At 43.0% G+C, this 21,533-nt stretch overlaps 1 protein-coding gene across 2 annotated transcripts in view; it reads left to right on the forward strand.

Annotated features, from left to right (window-relative positions):
• The window catches only part of LOC135050072 (4-hydroxyphenylpyruvate dioxygenase), a 203,397-nt gene that overhangs the window by 174,488 nt on the left and 7,376 nt on the right, over nt 1-21,533 (forward strand). For both annotated transcript variants that reach the window (XM_063956195.1, XM_063956196.1), the window contains 7 exons: nt 1,012-1,101; nt 1,417-1,523; nt 3,717-3,794; nt 13,113-13,275; nt 17,049-17,120; nt 20,579-20,701; nt 20,798-20,914. In XM_063956195.1, coding sequence (XP_063812265.1) covers nt 1,012-1,101; nt 1,417-1,523; nt 3,717-3,794; nt 13,113-13,275; nt 17,049-17,120; nt 20,579-20,701; nt 20,798-20,914 — 750 coding nt within the window. The remainder of the gene's footprint in view (nt 1-1,011; nt 1,102-1,416; nt 1,524-3,716; nt 3,795-13,112; nt 13,276-17,048; nt 17,121-20,578; nt 20,702-20,797; nt 20,915-21,533) is intronic.

Consider the following 21,533-nt stretch of genomic DNA (forward strand, 5'->3'; position numbering starts at 1 on the left):
CACCAATCCAGGGCATCCCTGCAAGTGTCACGATGCACCCCAGGGTGCCATGACACACAGTTTGAGAACCACTGACATAGGAGAATAAATGTAGGTTGTGGATAAGCTAGGCAATCATTAAAATGTGATCTAAAGATAAGCATGTTTTATAATTCAGTGATAAAATCTTACGCATTTCAAAATGTGTGAAGAAATCATTCGTTGTAAATTTGATTATTTAAAAAAAATCTGATAATTAAAAAAAAAAACTCCACTCATGCATTCTAATTACAAAGTGTAAGGTCTAGTTCCCAGGGGGAAGAGATATATAGGCGTTCACCATATATTCCTATATATTAGAGATATATGGGCGATCACCATATGTTACTAGCCTAAAAGTGCCGTACACTCTGTCATTTGTATGAGCACATATATATTTCTGATCCTCCTAATCTACATCAGATGGGAAGCTACAAGATGAGGAACCATCAGGTGGTAGGGTGTGGTTGGAAATTACTGCATATGACCAGATATGCAACAAATGTGGGTTTCATACATTTGTCCATGCAAGTTCACAGTATGTACATTTTTACCAAAATCTGACCCAGTTAACACAATGGGGTGTATTTACTGAGGGGTGAGTTTTTTTAGAAGTGGAGATGTTGCCCATAGCAACCAATCAGATTCCACTTAACATTTATCTAGCTGCTTCTAGAAGATAATACCTAGAATGTGATTGGTTGATATATGGGCAACATCTCCACTTCTAAAAAACTCACACCTTAGTAAATATACCCCCATGTATGTCAGCTTTAGCATTACCAGTGACAAGCAATGCAGTTTACCAGGACCCATTTATAGCGATCCATAAAAATTAGCCGCTAACTCTGCTGCAATATTTGACTGTCAACTTTCGAGAAAATCTAGAAATTGAATGTATTTTTCTTTTAAATGTTATAATTGGTTCAGTGAAGAAATTCACTCATACATTTTACCATATGGCTAACAATCTATAACTCTGTCTATCTAAAGAAAGCTAAAGAACATGGGGCGGTAGTTATAAGAGAGCCTTGGATCGAGGAAGATAAAGGTGGCAGAGTGAAATACGCCGTTCTACAAACTGTAAGTTGTGACTCTCACTTTAGGGATGATTGAATTATCAGTTTCTTTTCTGACACTAGAGATTATTGAAAGCTGCTATTTGTTTCCCTTATCCCCTCCGGCTCTGTTTTGTCCAGTGATTAAACTCTCTGTCTTTGATCTGTGGCTTCTCTCTGATGAACTAGTTTTCCATTCTGACAGTGACTGGGAGGGGAACTTCATTTCACTTCCTAGGCTATTTGCCTACGGCAAATTCTTTCCAGGAGTAATGATAGAACCACGAGACGTTGTTGAATACATATGCTACTATTTCACGTTTTTTTTCTCTTTTTGCAGTATGGAGATACTACACATACCCTTGTGGAATACCTGGGGCCATATCAAGGTCTCTTCCTCCCAGGTTTCAAAGAACCGCTGTACAGAGATCCGCTGCTGCCTTCATTGTAAGTGAAACTGATGATGATAGGTACAAAAATAATTAAATAAACAGGAATAATCGAGGCAAAATAGTTTAATAAAAAAAAAAATACAGAGTAAGGAGGAATTAAATCCTAAGTGATAAGTATGGAGTGGTTAAGTGAAGACATGTTGCAACCAGTATCTTTTCTCAGTCTTCCTTATATACCATAGTGGTGCACTGGGAAATAAGCAACGGGGCTGATTCAGAAGCGGACATTAATTGTGCTGCCGATGCGTGGCGGGAGCCCGGCCGCCGGCATACCATACTACACCCTGATCAACTGTGTGACCATCGGACATCTGAGTAAAGCTGGGTACACACTGGAATGATGTTGGCCCGATATGTTGTTTCCGGCTGAATCGGAACAACATATCGGGCATTTCGTGCAGTGTGTATGCATAATATGCGGCTACCTACAGTCGCTAGCGACGTTGCCCAGTTGTCCCTGCTGCAACGACCTAGTTCTATGTAAATGATGGATAGAACGCTATATTGCTCCATCCTTCATACATCGTTTTGGTGTGTACCCAAGATCCGATATGTTGGCCCGCCAGGTTGACATATCGGCTGGGTAGACATTGCCTAGTGTGTACCCAGTTTAACCCTCAGGATACTTAGGATGTCCAGTGAAATCATACTGCTGGAGCCAGTGGAGCTGTGTCTGAGGATGCAGCCACTGTGTTCAGCACACCCAGAAAACAGGGCCAACATGCCCTGGTTTTCTGGAACGCTGCCTGTTGCTGCCACAAATACCATCAGCAAAGCAATTATGTTGCAGCATTTGGGGCACTGCGAGCGTCATCGCGGTTTCGGTATGAATGGTCGACCATGTTATGGTCGACAGTCATTAGGTCGACCACTATTGGTCGACATTGACAAATGGCCGACACATGAAACTGGTCGACACATGAAAATGGTCGACACATTAAAAGGTCGACATTAAGTTTTGTTTACTTTTTTTGGTGTCGCTTTCTGCGCAAAGTGACGGGGAACCCCAATTAGTGCACCGCTTCGCTCGCCATGCTTCGGGCAAGGTGCCTCGCTCCGCTCCCGCTACGCTCGGCACAGATTACCGTTCACAATCGCAGTCCACGTGGATCGTAAAGTATGGAAAAGTTCCCCAAAAGGAAAAAAAAATTAAAAACTCATGTTGACCTTTTCATGTGTCGACCATTTTCATGTGTCGACCATGTGTCCATGTCGACCATGTCAATGTCGACCAATAGTGGTCGACCTAATGACTGTCGACCATAACATGATCGACCATCCAAACGGATACTGTCATCGCAACCCCCGATCTGAGCATGCACAGATCTAAAAACATTGGCGATGTATGTTAACATCGGATTTCTGTACAATTCTGAATTTGGCCCTAAGATTGTCACCACATTAAAAAGCAGTGGCCTCTGCCTGGCATGATGTTTAGTGGCACATTACTCAGAATTTAATTCCCCCTTGAGGATTTAAAACAATTTGTGCCTATACGTGTAAATAATATGTAACTATATGTAACATGTAACTATAGATTTATTTATTTTTTATATATATCTTACAACTTTTTGAATTGTGTAATGAAGAAGTGGGTACAGTAGAGTAAGGAAGGAGGGTATACATGCATTATAATTTATTTTACATCTGTAAAGAGCTGTTTATAAGGTATACAGGTATACAATAAAAGAAAATTGCTTTACTAAAGTCTGTATGCAATTCATATAAACTTATAATAAATAATTGTATTAGACAAATGTTCTTATAAATGTATTATTTGCGTAATTTACCTAATTCTGGGTTAAATATTTTAATTATACACACTGAAATACAATATTTTAATTATACACACTGAAATATAAGGTATCTCAAACAAATATGTAAAGTTGTCACGACAGCTAAATGGCCAATGTCGGTACACATTACACGTTATAATGAACGATGAAACGACATCTCGTTCTATCCTTCGTTACACTGCACCAGGTCACACACAATATCAATAGCATGATATCATCTAAGTATGTACCTACCATTAGTCTCCAGCCACTCACACTCAGATCCATTTGTGTTAGAAGCCAAATAACTCCAAAACGATATCCACTGTGAGGTGGCATTGCTAACCACTTTGCCACCATCCGGTATCTTGTTACCTTTATTAATAAAAATATTACTACTTTCCCCACCATAGGCCTTCAGGTTGCCTTAGCTTCATTGATCATATTGTTGGAAACCAACCAGATGATGAGATGGAACCTGTGGTGGATTGGTAAGCGAGTGTTAATTTCGATAACATATCAGTATAAAGCTAATGTGATAGTTTTAAAGCTGAATTGCACTTTTCAGCTATGGATTACCTATATATGTAACCCTATTTGACTTCCCACTGTGATTTCCTATTTGATATAATATATTTGATTTTGAAATTGAATACTGAAATATATGAAGCAGTTTTATTACTGTATAGTAAACACTGATTAGGAAAAATAAAGAAATAAGAATTCCTCTTGTGTTATTATGGTAATCATGATCTAGTTCTTTCTATGACTTTAATTGTAATACATTGTTATATAGTTCTAGAGTAGGTTGGGAACACTATATAGAAAATCAAAGTATATCAATGTAATGAGGGTTAAATGAGTTTGGTTATAACTTCTGATAATTGCACAACATAAAAAATACTGATTCTGAACGTTTATAGTCAATACAAGAAAGTAAATACCTATAGACATAGGAAAGGACTGGTATGTACAGTAGTGAAATGAGTATACTGGAAAAAAAAATAAAGTTTTCTTTTTCTTTTAGAGAATAGTTTAGAAAAGACCCAGTCAACCTGTGGCTCTACAGCTGTTGCAAAACTACAAGTCCCGGCATACCCTGCCACAGTTTTGCTATTAGGGAATGCTAAAACTGTTGCGGGGCATGCTGGGATGTGTAGTTTTATAACAACTGGCGAGCCACAGGTTAGCCAGACCTGGTTTAGGAGATTTATTTATTTATTTATTAACAGTTTCTTATATAGCGCAGCAAATTCCGTTGCGCTTTACAATTTGAAATAACAATTACAAACTGGGTGATAACAGTCATAGAGGTAGGAAGGCCCTGCTCGCAAGCTTACAATCTATAGGCATATGTACATAAGGAAAGGTGCTATCTATTGCATAGAATGAGAAGACATGTGAGGATATGTGTGGACTGTACAGAGTGGATGTAATTTGATAGCAAGGTTTATGAAAGTTATGTGGGCGGTTCAGGAATTTGATACGCTTGCCTAAAGAGGTGAGTTTTGAGGGAACGCTTGAAGGTTTGGAGACTAGAGGAGAGTCTTATTGTGTGTGGTAGGGCATTCCACAGAGTGGGTGCAGCCCGATGAAAGTCCTGCAGTCGTGAGTGGGAGCGAGTAATGAGTGTGGATGAGAGACGCAGGTCTTGTGAAGAGCGCAGAGGTCGGGTTGGGAGATATTTTGTGATAAGCGAAGTGATGTACGTTGGTGTAGTTTGGTTAATGGCCTTGTGTGTGAGTAAAAGTATTTTATATTGAATGCGGTAGAATACAGGTAACCAATGGAGGGACTGACAGAGTGGATCTGCAGACGATGAACGTCTAGCGAGGAAGATAAGCCTCGCCGCTGCATTCAGAATGGATTGTAGTGGTGAGAGTCTCGTTTTGGGAAGACCAGTTAGGAGACTATTGCAATAATCAATGCGGGAGATAATGAGAGCGTGGATTAGAGTTTTAGCAGTGTCTTGTGTAAGGTATGGTCGTATTTTGGATATGTTTTTTAGATGCATGTAACATGATCTTGAGACAGATTGAATGTGGGGAACAAAGGACAGATCAGAGTCAAGGATGACACCTAGGCAGCGAGCTTGTGGGGTAGGGTAGATAGTCGAGTTTTCAACAGTGATAGAGATATCAGGTTGGTACCTACTATTGGCCGGTGGAAATATAATTAACTCTGTCTTTGAAATATTAAGTTTGAGGTGGCGAGATGTCATCCAGGATGAGATAGCAGAAAGGCATTCAGTGACACGGTCCAGTACAGATAGGGACAAGTCAGGGGAGGATAGGTAGATTTGAGTATCATCTGCGTACAGATGATACTGAAAACCAAAAGAGCTGATTAGTTTACCAAGAGATGAGGTATAGATAGAGAAAAGCAGAGGACCCAAGACTGAACCTTGCGGTACTCCAACTGAAAGAGGTAGCGAAGAGGAGGTAGATTCAGAGAAGCGAACACTGAAGGAGCGATTAGATAGGTACGAGAGGAACCAAGAAAGGGCTGTGTCTTTAAGACCTAGGGATTGTAGTGTCTGTATGAGAAGAGAGTGGTCTACAGTGTCAAATGCAGCAGATAGATCTAGAAGAATAAGTAGTGAGTAGTGGCCTTTAGACTTCGTAGTGACCAAATCATTAACCACTTTAGTCAGTGCCGTCTCTGTGGAATGTTGGGAACGGAAGCCTGACTGAAGTGGGTCCAACAGAGTGTATGAGTTAAGAAAGTGTGTGAGTCGAGTGTAGGCAAGTCTCTCAAGTAGCTTAGAGAGACAAGGGAGCTGAGAGATAGGGCGGTAGTTTGAGAGAGCATTAGGGTCAGAATTTTGTTTTTTTTAAATGGGAGTAATAACTGCATGCTTGAAGAGTGAAGGAAAAATACCAGTAGAGAGAGAGAGATTATAGATGTTAGTTAAGGTAGGGATGAGCACCAGAGACAGAGCTTTACTTATTTGTGAGGGTAAAGGATCAAGAGGAGAGGTAGTAGAGAAGCAGGATGAGAAGAGTGATGATACTTCATCTTCATTTGTGGGATCAAATGAAGAAAGAGTGCCAGAGGGTTCAGGTAAAGAACGGAGCAGGTCACTGGCTGCCGAAGAGCATACCATTTCATCTCGGATCTTATCAGTTTAATGGATATTGAGGGTCATTCAGACCCGATCACACGCTGCAGTTTTTTGCAACCGTACGATTGGGTCTGAACAGCGCATGTGTGGGGGCCGCAATGCGCAGGCGCGACGCTGGGCGTCGACGGCTGTCTCCGGGCAGCAACGAAAACAACAAAGAAAGAGTTCACAGCGGCGAACGTAAGAAGATTGACAGGATGAGGCCGTCCGAGGGTGTCAACTCCTCATTTTCTGGGAGTGTTGAGGAAAACGCAGGCGGGAGGGATCCTGACGTCAGCTCCAGCAAGGATCATCCTAGCAGGTGAGTAAGTCCTGAGCTGTGCAGAGACAAGCGTTTGCAGCCCTGCACAGCGAATCCCCCCTCCCCTATAGGCGGCGACTACCTGATCACAGCACTGCTAAAAATAGCCTGTGTGCCAACAGGTCTGAATTAGGCCCCTTGTGGGACATCCGTATGTGCATCTTTTGCCAGTATTGCTTCTGCAACTTTATGCAAGTGTCCCTGGTGTACATCTGTGCGTCTGAGTGTGCAAGGACTGAGATGGCCATTTTGAGCATCTGTAGATGTTCCAATACCACTCGGTGCTTCTTTAAACACAACTGTCAGTTGCATCATCTAAACTTGCACCAACCCCATGCTAAGTGCAGATTGTCCTTCTGAGTAGGTCCTTCAATGTGAGAAATTATGCGTCGGAATTCCAACCACTACAGTGGCACACCCATATTACATAGGCAACCAAAGGGAGTGTGTGTGTGTGTGTGGATGGGGGATGGGGACGGGGACGGGGGGGTTCGCGGGAAGGGGGGGGGCGATGTGAGTGCTCAATTATCACTAGATAATGTCTGACGTCTGGGGTGGATTGGTATGCCGGACCGGATTCCGTTTGGCCAATCTGGCGTCCCCTCATTGGCTGGCCATAACCCACTATGCAGGCCCCGGCCACAAGCTGCGATCACGTTAATTGAAGCTTCTGCGCGTGCGCAGAAGCTCAGTGAAGCATTTAAAAAATGACAGCCGTTGGAGCTGCTGCGCATGCGCTGCAGCCCCTCCTCCCCATAATGCTTTGTAGAGCCGAGCCGTCAGTCACTACTGACAGCTCCGCTTCCCGCCAGCGGCATCCCGTGTTCCGCCTCCTCTTCAGCCCCTTCGTCATACTGCAGTGCACAAAGGAGCGGCTGCTGATAGCAGGCGAACCTGGACGCGGCAACCAGCCAATTCTGACTGCGTCACACACCAGTTGCGTGACAGTCAGTAAGCACTGTCTACTGTACTGTACCACATTTAATAATTATGTAGTGTGCCTGCCTGCTGCATCATATATATTTTATATAGTATATATGTATAATATACATATTTTATATATTATCTATGTATTATTATATATGTGTGTATATATTTATATATATATATATATATATATATATATATACACAGAGGTTAAAGTGAGCCGGAACGGTGCGGAACTGCATTCCATCAGTTCCACTTGGAGCCGGAACGCAGGCTTACCTAACCTAGGGAGAAGTCGGGCGCCCACTGATAATTTTGTTACCAGCGGGCGCCCGGCTTCTTCCTCTCAGTGGCCGCCGGACGCGGGAGCTCACTCCGGCTCAGGCAGTGTGCGTGTCTCTCCCATAGATCCGAAGAGCGGGCGGCCAGGCAGAGGGCAGCAGCGGTCCGGACGCAGAGGCGGGGCTGGTGAGTATAGTGTTGTTTGTTGTTTTGAATATGTGTAATCGGCGCTACTAGGGGGCACATCTACTGGGGGCACAATGGCTGGGAGCACATCTACTGGGGGCACAATGGCTGGGGGCACATCTACTGGGGCGCAATGGCTGGGGGCACAAGTGCTGGGGACAGATCTGCTGGGGTCACATGGTCTACTGGGGGCACAATTGCTGGGGGCACAACTACTGGGGGCACATCTACTGGGGGCATAACTTCTGACTGGGGGGACATGTGCTAAGGGGACAACTGCTGGGGGCATATCTACTGGGGGCATAACTACTAGGTCACGTTTACTGGAGCACAACTACAGGGGGCATAACTACTGGGGGCATAACATCTGACTGGAGGCATATCTACTGGGTACATAACTACTAGGGGCATATCTACTGACTAGGGGCATAACTACTGACTTGGGCATAACTACTGGGGGCATAACTACGGGGGCATTACTACTGGGGGCAACACTACACGGGGCATTACTACTGGGGGCACTACTAATGAGGGCACTGCATAGAGGGCACTTTATAAGGGGCATCACTCCTTCGTACATAAGGGGCACTACTTCTGAGGGCATTTTATAAGGGACACTATTGCTGTGGGCATTATCTGTATTTGGGGTGCTACTACTGTGGGCTTTGTGTATAAGGGGCACTAATGTGTGGTGTAATGTTAATAAGATTGTGCTACCGTGCGGCATAATTTGAATTGGGAATACTAATGGGTGACCATACCCCTTTCTTTTTGAGACCGCGCCCCTGCGCAATCCCCTTATTTCACGGCCACTAGGACCACTTTAAGCACTGCATATATATATATATATGTGTGTGTGTATGTATGTGCATATATATATATATATATATATATATATTATAGAGATGTGCGGCTGCCACTTTTCGTGTTTTGGTTTTGGTTCTAATTCCACTTTCGTGTTTTGGTTTTGGCTTGGTTTTGCCAAAACCACACTTTCGTGTTTTGGTTTTGGTTCTGGATGATTTCTTAAAAAACATAAAAACAGCTAAAATCACAGAATTTGGTGGTAATTTTGCTCCTATGGTATTATTAACCTCAATAACATTCATTTCCACTCATTTCCAGTCTATTCTGAACACCTCACACCTCAAAATATTGTTTTTAGGCCTACAAGTTGCACCAAGGTGGCTGTATGACCAAGCTAAGCGACACAAGTGTGTGGCACAAACACCTGGCCCATTTAGGAGTGGCACTGCAGTGTCAGATAGGATGGCACTTTTCAAAAACTAGGCCCCAAACAGCACTTCATGCAAATATGTAGAAGAGGTGCAATGAGGTAGCTGTATGACTAAGCCAAGCGACACAAACAATTGTCCCATCTAGGAGTGGCACTGCAGTGGCAGACAGGAGGGCAGATATCAAAAAAAGGCCCCAAACAGCACATGATGCAAAGAAGAAAAAAAGGTGCACCGAGGTTGCTGTATGACTAAGCTAAGAGACACAACCACCTGGCCCATCTAGTAGTGTCACACAGTGGCTGAATGTTCAGAGTGGGCCGCAATTGTTCAGTCCACTGACAGCATCTCCAGCACGCCCCTGTAATTTTTTTAAAAATTCTGCAATTGGTGGACTTATACGGCAGTACACCAGGACTAATACAGCAGTACTCCTGGACTCATACGGCAGTGTCAGACAGGATGCCACTTTTCAAAAACTAGGCCCCAAACAGCACCTCATGCAAAGATGTCGAAGAGGTGCAATGAGGTAGCTGTATGACTAAGCCAAGCGACACAAACAATTCCAACTGGAATTATACGTCCAAATCACTGGAATTATACGCCCAAATCACTGGAATTATACGCCCAAATCACTGGAATTAATTGGAAAAATCACTGTAATTAATAATTATACGTCCAAATCACTGGAATTATACTGCAAAATCACTGTAATTATACGTCCAAATCACTGGAATTAATAATTATACGTCTAAATCACTGGAATTAAATGGCAAAATCTCTGTATCGCCTGCCTAGGGAATTATGTTTTATGAGTTATCATTAGAAATGCACAGACTGGACATGAAACTAAACTGACATGAATATATACCAACTGAATGGCGTTATATATGGTGGTAAGAGATAAAAAGGAACAGTAACATATCTAATAAGCTACTCTCTTTATCAGGACTGTTATCTGAGACTTGCTAGAACAATATGAAGAACATGTCAGATCTTGTAACTGACCCCTTCATGTGGGCATAGACCAATAACAAAACATTATTCCTAAACACAAAAGGAAAAAAAACACAAGTTTTCATGTGTTCATTAACTATGTAACATGCCAGCGTAAGAAAGGGTGATCTGTTCCTCCAATCCTGAGGATAGAATAATATGTTTCTGCAATGTAAATCACACAGAATAAGCTTAGTCTGTGGCAGATGGAACCCACACATTTACGAACAAAGGTTTCCAGTCTCAGCAACACAGTGACAGTATCATACTGCGTGCATACACAGTATTTGGATTGATACATGTGATACAGCAAATAGGAAAACACTCTACTTCATGTGTAGCAATCCATCTATATCAATCCATCTCGGGTGTTTATTGATGGATATATGAATTTATCCTTTCTACTCGTTTTAATTGAATAAATGAAAACGTTTCTAATAAAATTGATTACAAAAGAGTAAAAGTGGTGTATTGCATCTCTGATTTAGGCCTATATAATATATAATTTCACTAATAAAGGGACCCAGCATAATCCGGGTCACCGCAGTGTCTGCCGGCTGCTCCGCCCCTTCCTCGCCCTATTCTGCCATGCCCTCCTTTGTGCATTTCCTCAGTCCCCCAGCTCTGTGTCTTACCCCACTCCATTTCACCCCCAATCTGAAGCTGACTAAACACTAGACGATATGTTGCCAGATCCTGTGGAGCAGCAAGTGTGTATGCACTTGTCACATGCTGGGTAGCTGTGGAGCAGCAAGTGTGTATGCACTTGTCACATGCTGGGTAGCTGTGGAGCAGCAAGTGTGTATGCACTTGTCACATGCTGGGTAGCTGTGGAGCAGCAAGTGTGTATGCACTTGTCACATGCTGGGTAGCTGTGGAGCAGCAAGTGTGTATGCACTTGTCACATGCTGGGTAGCTGTGGAGCAGCAAGTGTGTATGCACTTGTCACATGCTGGGTAGCATCGGCTGCAATATCGGGCTGGGCACACATCGCTAAGTGTGTACCCAGCATTACCGTGTTGCCTGCACCCTGGTCCTCATCCCCTCCCTCCTCAACTGCTAGTCAAGGGTCTGTTCAGTCTCCCTAGCAGTGGGAGTCATTGCCCGTGTATGTGGAAGGCAAGGCAGACCTTAGAGGAATAGTATATAGATATGCATTCAATAATATCTCCACACACAACCAATAGCCTAATCCTTCGATTTACAGAAGACCAATACAGTATATTCCACATACTGTATATAGAACCATTTGCACCTGTGAATCATATACTTGGCTAATAAGAACAGACCAGTTTATACTTCTATACCTAGCCCCTATGAACTTATTTACTAAATGCTTGCATCTTGTAGGGTTTATTTTGTAACATTATTGTGGAGAATTTAATTTGCTGCTGTGTGCCCAGTGGCATATTTAGAATGGGTGCAGTTTGTGCGGTGCACACTGACCCCTTGGGGCCAGAGGGGACTGCACCGCACACGCTACACCCATTTCTTTAGTACTCACCTCTCCGGAGTCCAACGTCTGATATGGTAGCCCTGCAATATCAACAGGAAAATGGCGCTGTGGCCATTGTCCCAGAGTTTTGAGCATATGCAGTAGAGAATCACCGGGAAAAAGGCCGCAGCAACATTTACCTGAAGTAGAGCATATTTGCCGTAGACTCTAGCTCTGCTCTAGAGTCTACTAGCTGTGATACTGACTACGCTGCCCGTTGAGCTCACCTGTGCAGGATTGGCGGATAAAAGCCCTTATGGAGACTATCACAAGTATATTTTGACTAATCCAAAACAACATAGTTCAATAGTCTCAAACGGGATGTAGTTATGATCCCGGCAGTCGGGATCCCGGCGGTCAGCATACCGACGCCAGGATCCCGGCTGCCAAAATGCCGGCAGGGGGCCCAGGACTATTCCCACTCGTAGGGTGTCCACGACACCCATAGAGTGGGAATAGAACCAGTGGCGAGCACAGCAAGCGACCGAGCCTGCAGCGAGCCGACAAGGGGCTTGTCCCCCTGCTGACATTCTGGCTCCCGACCGCCGGTCACCCGATCCCATGACCTGATGAATTTTCCTACTGCGCATGTGAGAAACACCAGGAAAATGGCGCCACACCATTTTTCCAGTGATTTCTGGAGCGCTGCTGCATTACCACGGGACGCCAGAGGGTAATTATTGAAAATAATAGGTGAAGGGTGTGCGGTGTGAGCCCCCCCTGCACCCATTATATATACGCCACTGCATACAGTATATCCCTTACACCTTACAATTTTCCTTTTCAATTCAAGTGTTTGCAGTTTCCTGTAAGCGTCTGCTTGCTATGACAATCAACAAGTCGCAGGGACAAACGCACAGGGCTGCAAGCGTAGATATCAGGAGGAGTGGACCTGCTGCCTCTCTCATGGGCAGCTTGCTCACGAGTTTGTAGCCCCAATCATCTTTTTGTGTTGATGGAAAAACTGCAAATATTGTTTACAAAGAAATTTTGTGATCAATGTGTTCAATATAAAATATACATCACAATATTAGATGGCACTACTGTTTTTGTAAAATTAGTGTCGCAATAACAGACATCCACGCAAGCGAAGCTGTGAGGCAAACTCTAGTAATAGAATAAATAATTATCAAGTAAAAACATTATTGTTTTCTACCTCTGTGTGTTAGCTAATGTCAAGATACTGTAATTCATGTTGCTTTGTCACAATAAAACTGCAGGAGAGGAAATAACATATATTCCCTGATTTTTATAATCCTCTAGGTATCAAAAATCCCTGCTCTTCCACAGATTCTGGTCCGTAGATGACAAACAGATGCATACAGAGTATAGTGCTCTGCGCTCAATTGTGGTCACAAATTATGAGGAGACTATAAAAATGCCAATAAATGAACCAGCTCCTGGGAAGAAAAAATCACAGATCCAGGTACAGGATTTGTTAATGTATTATTCTTTTATAAAGATTGCTATGTGAAATAATAGCTGTTTCACCATTCATACTATTTGCTTACCATACTAAGAAATGCAAGGAATGGTGAGTATACAAGGGCTTGGCCATGCAAGCTGGGGCACCACTGTGCTAACAGGCCTCCGTTCAGTTTATCAACAGGAGCCCTTCTCAGGACAGTAAAAGGGCATGCATATCTGATACACTCCAACACAGATCAACACATGGGAAGTGCATCATAAATCCAAGTGTGCTTATGATGTCCTGAGTAGGACAGTTCTTTGATTGCAGGCCTAGTCAGTAAAACAAAGATAGACTTTCACAGTGTTTATTATTCTTCATATAGAGGGGTATTCAATTAGCTCTGACAATTTCTGAGCTATCGAATTCACCCCCCTGCATATTTAATTGCGGCCTGTTTTCGCCTGTTTTTAAGGCATTTTTGTCAATGCATTTTCACTTCTTTTTTTTAGTGAAAAATCATTGGCGAAAAATGCCTCAAAATCCGCGTTTTTCGCCGGCGCAGGTGCGAAAAACGTGGATTCACCTAGGCGAAAAAAACAGCTCTGCTATTGAATAGGGCGAATTCCTATTGGCCCTACAAAATATCGAAAAGTGCAGTTTTTTTTTCGCCTAGGTGAAAAACGGCCTTAATTAAATACCCCCATAGTGTTTATTTTATAGAGTACAAGCAGCTGTGAAGCAAATATACTGTAGCTCCTGTAAATTACCATTTTGTTCTAAAAAACAAAAAAATTTCATTAAATGAAAAATACTAAAAAGGAAAAAAAAAAAGTTCTGGCCCTAAACAATGCAAACCTGTGTTTACTAACCTAAAACAATTCCAAAATGTATTTGACACCCTATAGTAATATTAAGCCAAAAGATAAATAAACATTTACTGTAACTTTAAAAAAGGTTAATCGAACATCAAACAATTTTTTTTTTTATAAAATAATGTAAATATAGAAAATGTATATATCTTAACATGTCTTTGCCTGATTAGAAGCCTACATATTATGTAACGTGCTGGGTCTGCCAGAGGGGTACAGCCACACCCCCAATAATATTATATGGTGTGACCCTACAGCATTTATACTGGGTCCTGACATTTCTCATATCAGCCCTAAAAAATGATATCAAGAAGAAAATCTGACTGCTAAGTACAAGTCAAAGGGTGATTTCCCTTTATTAATTCCTTATGTACAGAGAATGTTTTGGATCCGGACTATGGGTCAACATTCATTAAGTCGACCCCATATGGTCGACAGACAAAAGGTTGACCTTTTGTCTGTCTACCATATGGCATCAACCTAATGGTAATGACTGTAGACCTAATGCATGTAGAACTTGTATACCTCACTGGCATTCACTCCTTGCTCTTGTAGTGGATTTTGCCATCTAGCTGTTGATAGGATGCAGAAAATACAAGCCATAACTCATGCCCAGACATCGCTGTCAGTTTCTGTGCACTCACAGGGTCTGATTCCGAGTCAGCCGTGTCCGTGCCTGGGTCTTTTGCCGCTTTAGCGTCTGTGACTTTATGCTATGGCTGCTATAGCCGTGCATCCGCACTTAGATGCCCATGACACGAGGACATGCACTGAGACTGGAGGGGAGGAGGTTCAAAGGAAATTTGCGGAAAAATTACTTCACAGAAAGGGTAGTGGACAAGTGGAATAGCCTCCCATCAGAGGTGGAAGAGGCTAAGACAGTAGAGCAATTTAAACATGCATGGGATAGACATAAGTATCTCCTTACAAAGAAATAAATATCAAATAAGGTTAGAGATAAAAATAATGTAAAAAAAAAAAAGGGGCAGACTAGATGGGCCAAGTGGTTCTTATCTGCCGACAAATTCTATGTTTCACTTTGTTGCTTGGAGTATTGAAACTTGTACTAGTAATATGCTAGGTCTGAGTATGGCGTATGGCCTCCAGTGTGAGCGATGAAGCGTCTTTGTATTCATTACGCAACAACATTCAGTGACACACCTGTAACTCTCTCATAAGACATAGGGGGGCACAGCAGCGATCGGGTCTGAACTGCGCAATGCCAGACAGCTGACGGCTGTCTTTAGCTAGCGATCGACAGGCAGTCACTGGGTGGGAGGGGCGGGATGGCGGTGTTAAGCGTCCCCCGGCATATCAGTGTGCCTGATCGTAGCTGTACTAAATTTAGCACAGCTACGATCAACTCTGAATAACCCCCCATAGTATCTCTGTGCATTTCCCTGCCACCTCCGAGTTGCCTCTAAGAAACACCCAATACATTTCTAATAGATCTCAGATACCATGGGGTAGATTAACTAAAGCAGAGAATTAGTGTTGTTGCCCATAGCAACCAATGAGATGCTGTCTATCATTTCTAAAAGGCAATAGAGAAATGACAGACAACATCTGATTGGTTGCTAAGGGCAACATCACCAATTCTCTTTTTTAGAAGCTTTAGTAAATTTGCCCCCAGGTGTCTGAATCAGTACTGCGACACTGCACATAAAACACATGCACAGTATACAAACATTGCACCACTGTGTCCAAATTGGCAGTGCACGCGACTCAGAATCAGGCCCATATTGTAATATCAGTTGGGTTTGGCAAGAAAATGACCAGGGTACCCAAAAATAATCCAGAAGAGTACACTTGGCCACACTATCGTCCTATGGGCCTAATTCAGACCTGATCGCTAGCAGGCGACTTTTGCACTGCTGCGATCAGATAGTCGCCACCTACAGGGGAGTGTATTTTAGCTGTGTAAGTGTGAGAACGCATGTGTAGCAGAGCTGTATAACCAGATCTTGTGAAGTCTCTGCGCAGCCCAGGACTTACTCAGCTGCTGCGATCACATCAGCCTGTCTAGTCCCGGAACTGACGTCAGGATCCCTCCCAGCAAACGCTTGTTAACTCCTGCGTTTTTCCAGAAAACGGTCAGTTGCCACCCACAAACGGCCGCTTCCTGTCAATCTCCTTGCAAATGGCCGTGCGAACGGATCCGTCGCACAAACCCATCACTAAGTGGCGATCCGCTTTGTACCCGTGCAACGCGCCTGCGCATTGCGGTGCAGTTTAGACCTGATCGCAGGCTGTATGAAATGGCAGTTAGCGATCAGGTCTGAATTAGGCCCTATGTGTACAATCCTATAACATTGCTAACAGACCCACAACCAATCCAGGAGTGACCTGGCTGCTGCATAGTGGAGCTGGGATCCGGTCTTTAGGTCGACATGAGTTTAAAAAAATAATAATTAAAAAAACAAAACTATTTTATACTCTACGATCCACATGGACTACGTTTGGGAATAGTAACCTATGCCGAGCGCAACGGGAGCAGAGCGAGGCACCTTGCCCGTGCTCTCACCATGTGAGGGGATACGGTGCACTAATTGGGGTTCCCGTTCACTGTACAAAGGAAACGACACCCAAAAAATTTAAAAAACTCATGTTGACCATGTTCATGTCGATCTAATGACCGCGTCGACCTATTTCAGGTGTCGACCTATTCACTGTTGACCAATAGTGGTCGACATAATGACTGTCAACCTAGTTACTGTCGACCCTATGATCCACACCTGTGGAACTGCTCCCAGCCTGACAAGTCTCTCAATTTTATCACACTCTACACTCAAGACTTTTCTTTATTTGACACATGTAGAGGAATACACCTTAGATAAATCTGGAACTGAAAGCGCTGCCTTTGTTGTATACAGTAAGTAACGTGGGATCCTCACTTTCTTCAATTCTTTTAATTTCCAGGAGTTTGTGGACTACTATGGCGGTGCTGGCGTACAGCACATTGCTCTGAACACATCCGACATCATCAAAGCAGTGAGTAATTCAGACAGATAGGTACAAAAGGAAAGGCAGCGGAGGGAGAGACGAGCGCTCCTGTGACTAAGGCTTTGATCTCCTCGCTGTTTGCCTAAGAGGGTGGTGTGTTTATATATTACGAGTCTGTGCATGAATATCTGCTTAGGTTTTGACACATAAATTTGTTATAGATTTTTAAGTCTCCTTTTTGCTATTAGTTATGTAGGAAATAGAGCAAAGGGTTTTGTCTGTACTGACATTTATGTTATTGGCAAAGCAATGAAAATGTACTTAAATAATCCCTCATTTCTATTGGTCCCTATTACGTACATATTGGTAGAAGAATAAAAAAGAACGAGTAGCCGGTTCTGGGAGGAAATCCTGCAATTCCTCAATTAACAAGAGTCAAATGACAATAGTTTGTATAGGTAAATCAAACATTATAGTTGATATATATATATATATATATATATAAAACGTACAGCCCGGCACTCCTTCAACAGTTCATGCGCCCCGGTGCCTTCAGTAAATGATTGGTAGTAGAACAAAAAACGACTGCGGCACTCAGGGTCTTGTGACTAAACGATGTGTATTAAAAAGTCACCCTCTCACATCTTGACAAAGGGGCTAGACACCCCGAAACGTTGATGTTCTATGCTGTGGCTTTTTAATACACATCGTTTAGTCACAAGACCCTGAGTGCCGCAGTCGCTTTTTGTTCTAATATATACAGGGCCGGTGCAAGGTTTCTCGGCACCCTAGGCAAAACTTCTGCCTACTGCCCCTTCCCCCTACCCACCCTTCAGATGAAAGGCATGCTGCTCTCACCCCCTCCCCCCTACTCTGTTAAAAGTTTGCTGTTCTATTCCCCCCCATCTTCTGTGTGCATGGTGCTGCTCATCCCCCCAGACTGTGTGCATGCCTGCTCCTCATCTCCCCCCCTCACCACACCGCTGCTCTCCCCCTCTTTCCTTATCAATGCAGAGAATGCACTGTGCAGCCACCTTACCTGCAGGCTGCAGTGCAGAGTTGGGACAGAGTAGTCTGTGAAAGAGCCTGGAATGAAGAGCAGTGCTGCATGTCACCCCTAGCCAGGACTCCAGGAGCTGTCAAAGTTACTGCCTGTGCCGGATGGAGGTGGAGCTGGAGGCAGCAATACGGGAGCTTAGCAGTTGCGGCTACTGTAATATATGAGTTCTGGGGGATTGCAGCGGCTAGGAGAGGTAGGACCATGCCACCTTTTCAGGCAGCTGTAGCAGGCCACCCCCTCAGGTCCCGACGCCCCTAGGCAGCTGCCTAAAGCTGCCTAGTGGAAGCTCCAGCCCTGCATATATATACATATATATATATATATATATGCGATTCTCTGTGATGCACAGGACAGCTACACAAATTCAAACAACATACTTCTCCAAAATACCAAGATTTTAGTGGGTCTTAAATTATAAATGATACGGTATGGCATTGCTACTAAGCCATTAAGTTTTCATAGAAGAACAATTTCTTAACAGAGCAATTTAAAAAATTAAAAGCGTGTGATGCACAGGACTTTATGTTCACTTTCTGGAGAATCACACATATATAAATTATATATATATAGATATATATATATATACATATATAAATATATAGAGAAATAGAGACCTAGGCGCTACAGTACAAACGTGCGGTAGAAGACGTAAGAAGGAAAACACTCGTTTAACTCTTTTAGGAGTAGCAGCTCGTAATACAAGATTAGTGTATGGTATACACATAGAGTAAAATTGGGTAGTGAAGAGTACAAGCGCTAATGAGTGTAGTGACAATTATACTGGAAATAATCAGGTGGATTAAAAGATTATTAAAATGGCCTTAGGCACTTATCTGATAAAAACAAAACTTCAATCCGGTATTCATCATTTTAGGAATCATGTAAAAGAAGAAACAACAAACATAGTGTGTATCGTTCACAGGTAAAAATAGAGCATTTCGCTATATAAGGTGCAAATTTAGGGAATTTTGGCTATTCCCAAAAAAATTATAATCTGTAGCTTCACAACATAAAATACAGATTTTAATGAACAATACAAAACACGGCTAGACAACACACGTACAAGATTTTAAAATCTTAAAAGCTTATCTGTCCGTTCTAAGCACAAGGGAATCGGTAACCAATTGTTCCAGGGACACAGGATAGCCAAAGTTTATGCGTACAGGATAAAAGTAGTTCAAATGCTTATCTGTCCATCAATAGGAGTTTCAGCAGCAAACGGTCCCAACGCGTTTCGTCCTTCAGAGTGTGGACTTCTTCAAGGGGATCAGATCTGACAAAATCGCCGACAAAATGGCTGCCACGCGTGCGCAGTAGCAAAATTGGTCTCCGGATCATGGCGGGTGCCATGTTTCAGTAGACCTGCGCATGCGCAGTAGACTCCGGCACAATGCTGGAGTCTACAGCGCGGTACAGAGGAGGGAGCCCACTCGGAGGTGCACACGGGCCCCCTCCTCTGTAGAAACGCCCCTGCTTCATTATACTATCTGTCAGCACCAGGAATGCACTGGGGCTAACAATTGGCTTTGGTATTCATTCCATGCATCATGGGTGACAGAAGCATGCCTGTTAATAAGAGAATGCCTGCTGGCCGAGCTGAGCGCTGAGAGATGGAGCTGCTCAGCCAGTCCTCCAGACAGCTGGATCGGTCCACCATGCCATCAGCCCTCCTGGCATTTGCAGAATTGCCAGTCTGGCCTTGGTCAGCACCCAGTATGCTTCACAAAAGTGGCATCTCATTGAGCCCTATTGTGTCCCCCCCCCCAGCTTTCATCATGTTTTTTATTTAAATAATTCCTATTTTCTTCTTACGTACAAACAGGTAAAATAGAATATACACCCAGTAAAATGTTTTGGGTTTTTATTGCCTTAACTAATTTGTGCTTGTCAATACTAGGAGTTTAGAAAAGGCATTTACACTTTGCAAAGGACCAAGGGCCTAATTCAAGGTTGATTGCAAAAGCAAAATCTTCCTCTAATGGGCAAAACCATGTGCACTGCAGGTGGGGCAGATATAACATGTGCAGAGAGAGTTAGATTTGGGTGGGCTATTTTGTTTCTGTGCAGGGTAAATACTGGCTGCTTTATTTTTACACTGCAATTTAGATTTCAGTTTGAACACACCCCACCCAAATCTAACTCTCTCTGCACATGTTATATCTACCCCACCTGCAGTGCACATGGTTTTTCCCATTAGAGGAAGATTTTGCTTTTGCGATCAACCTTGAATTAGGCCCTAAGAGTGGTTAAAATGAAAGTACAACTGTTATTAATGAAATGCATACAGCTATTTAATTGATGCAATTCCTGGAATCTAAGCACACCTTTTTGGCTATGTATCATACAACTTTTCACTTGAATCACTTTGTTGTATATCCTAAAAAAGTTAATTAATTCTTCCTAACAAGAACACTATATCACTGCTGTCAATCAAACATTTCTGCAGGTGAAACATCTGAAATCTCGTGGGTTAGAGTTTCTTTCTGCCCCAGACACCTATTATGATGAACTGAGAAAAAATTTAAAAAGTGCCAAGATCACCGTGAAGGAAGACATTAGTGTGTTACAGGTATATATACATATGTGTCATTTAGAATGATGAATGCTATCATGTAAAAGAATAGTTTGACATATGACTAATACTTCCTTACTGTATTTCTTCCAGGAACTAAAAATCTTGGTTGATTTTGATGATAATGGCTACCTTCTTCAGATCTTCACCAAGCCAGTGCAGGACAGACCAACTCTCTTCCTAGAGGTCATACAAAGATACAACCATCATGTGAGTCATTTTACACAACACAAAATTATATTTAAACATATTCACTGAGGCGTAATTACTAACATTCACATGTACTGTCTAACCTACACTAAGCGGATAAAAGGAGATTTATGGTAGACCTACCAAAGTTAAATTTCTTTCTGCGAGGTACACTGGATTCCACAGGGAATACATCAGGGTGTAGAGTTGGATCTTGATCCGAGGCACCAACAGGCTAAAGCTTTGACTGTTCCCAGGATACACTGCACCGCCTCTTCTATAACCCCGTCTCCAGGCACCGGAGCACAGTTTCGTTAACCAGTCCAATGCAGTAGCAGGTAAAAGAGATGGCAGATGTTAGTCACATAGAACCACATTCTCACGACAGGAGAAGTGACCAGCAGCTAATGCCATACAAACCCAAAGAAGCTAAGTGCATCAGGGTGGGCGCCCTGTGGAATCCAGTGTACCTCACAGAAAGAGATTTAACTATGGTAAGTTCTTACCATAAATCTCCTTTTCTGCAGCGGGGTACACTGGGATTCCACAGGGAATTCATTGGGGATGTCCTAAAGCAGTTCCTCATGGGAGGGGATGCACCGTAGCGGGCACAAGAACCCGGCGTCCAAAGGAAGCATCC

This window comes from Pseudophryne corroboree, chromosome 2 (assembly GCF_028390025.1).
Source record: "Pseudophryne corroboree isolate aPseCor3 chromosome 2, aPseCor3.hap2, whole genome shotgun sequence".
In the NCBI taxonomy this organism is placed as follows: Eukaryota; Metazoa; Chordata; class Amphibia; order Anura; family Myobatrachidae; genus Pseudophryne; species Pseudophryne corroboree.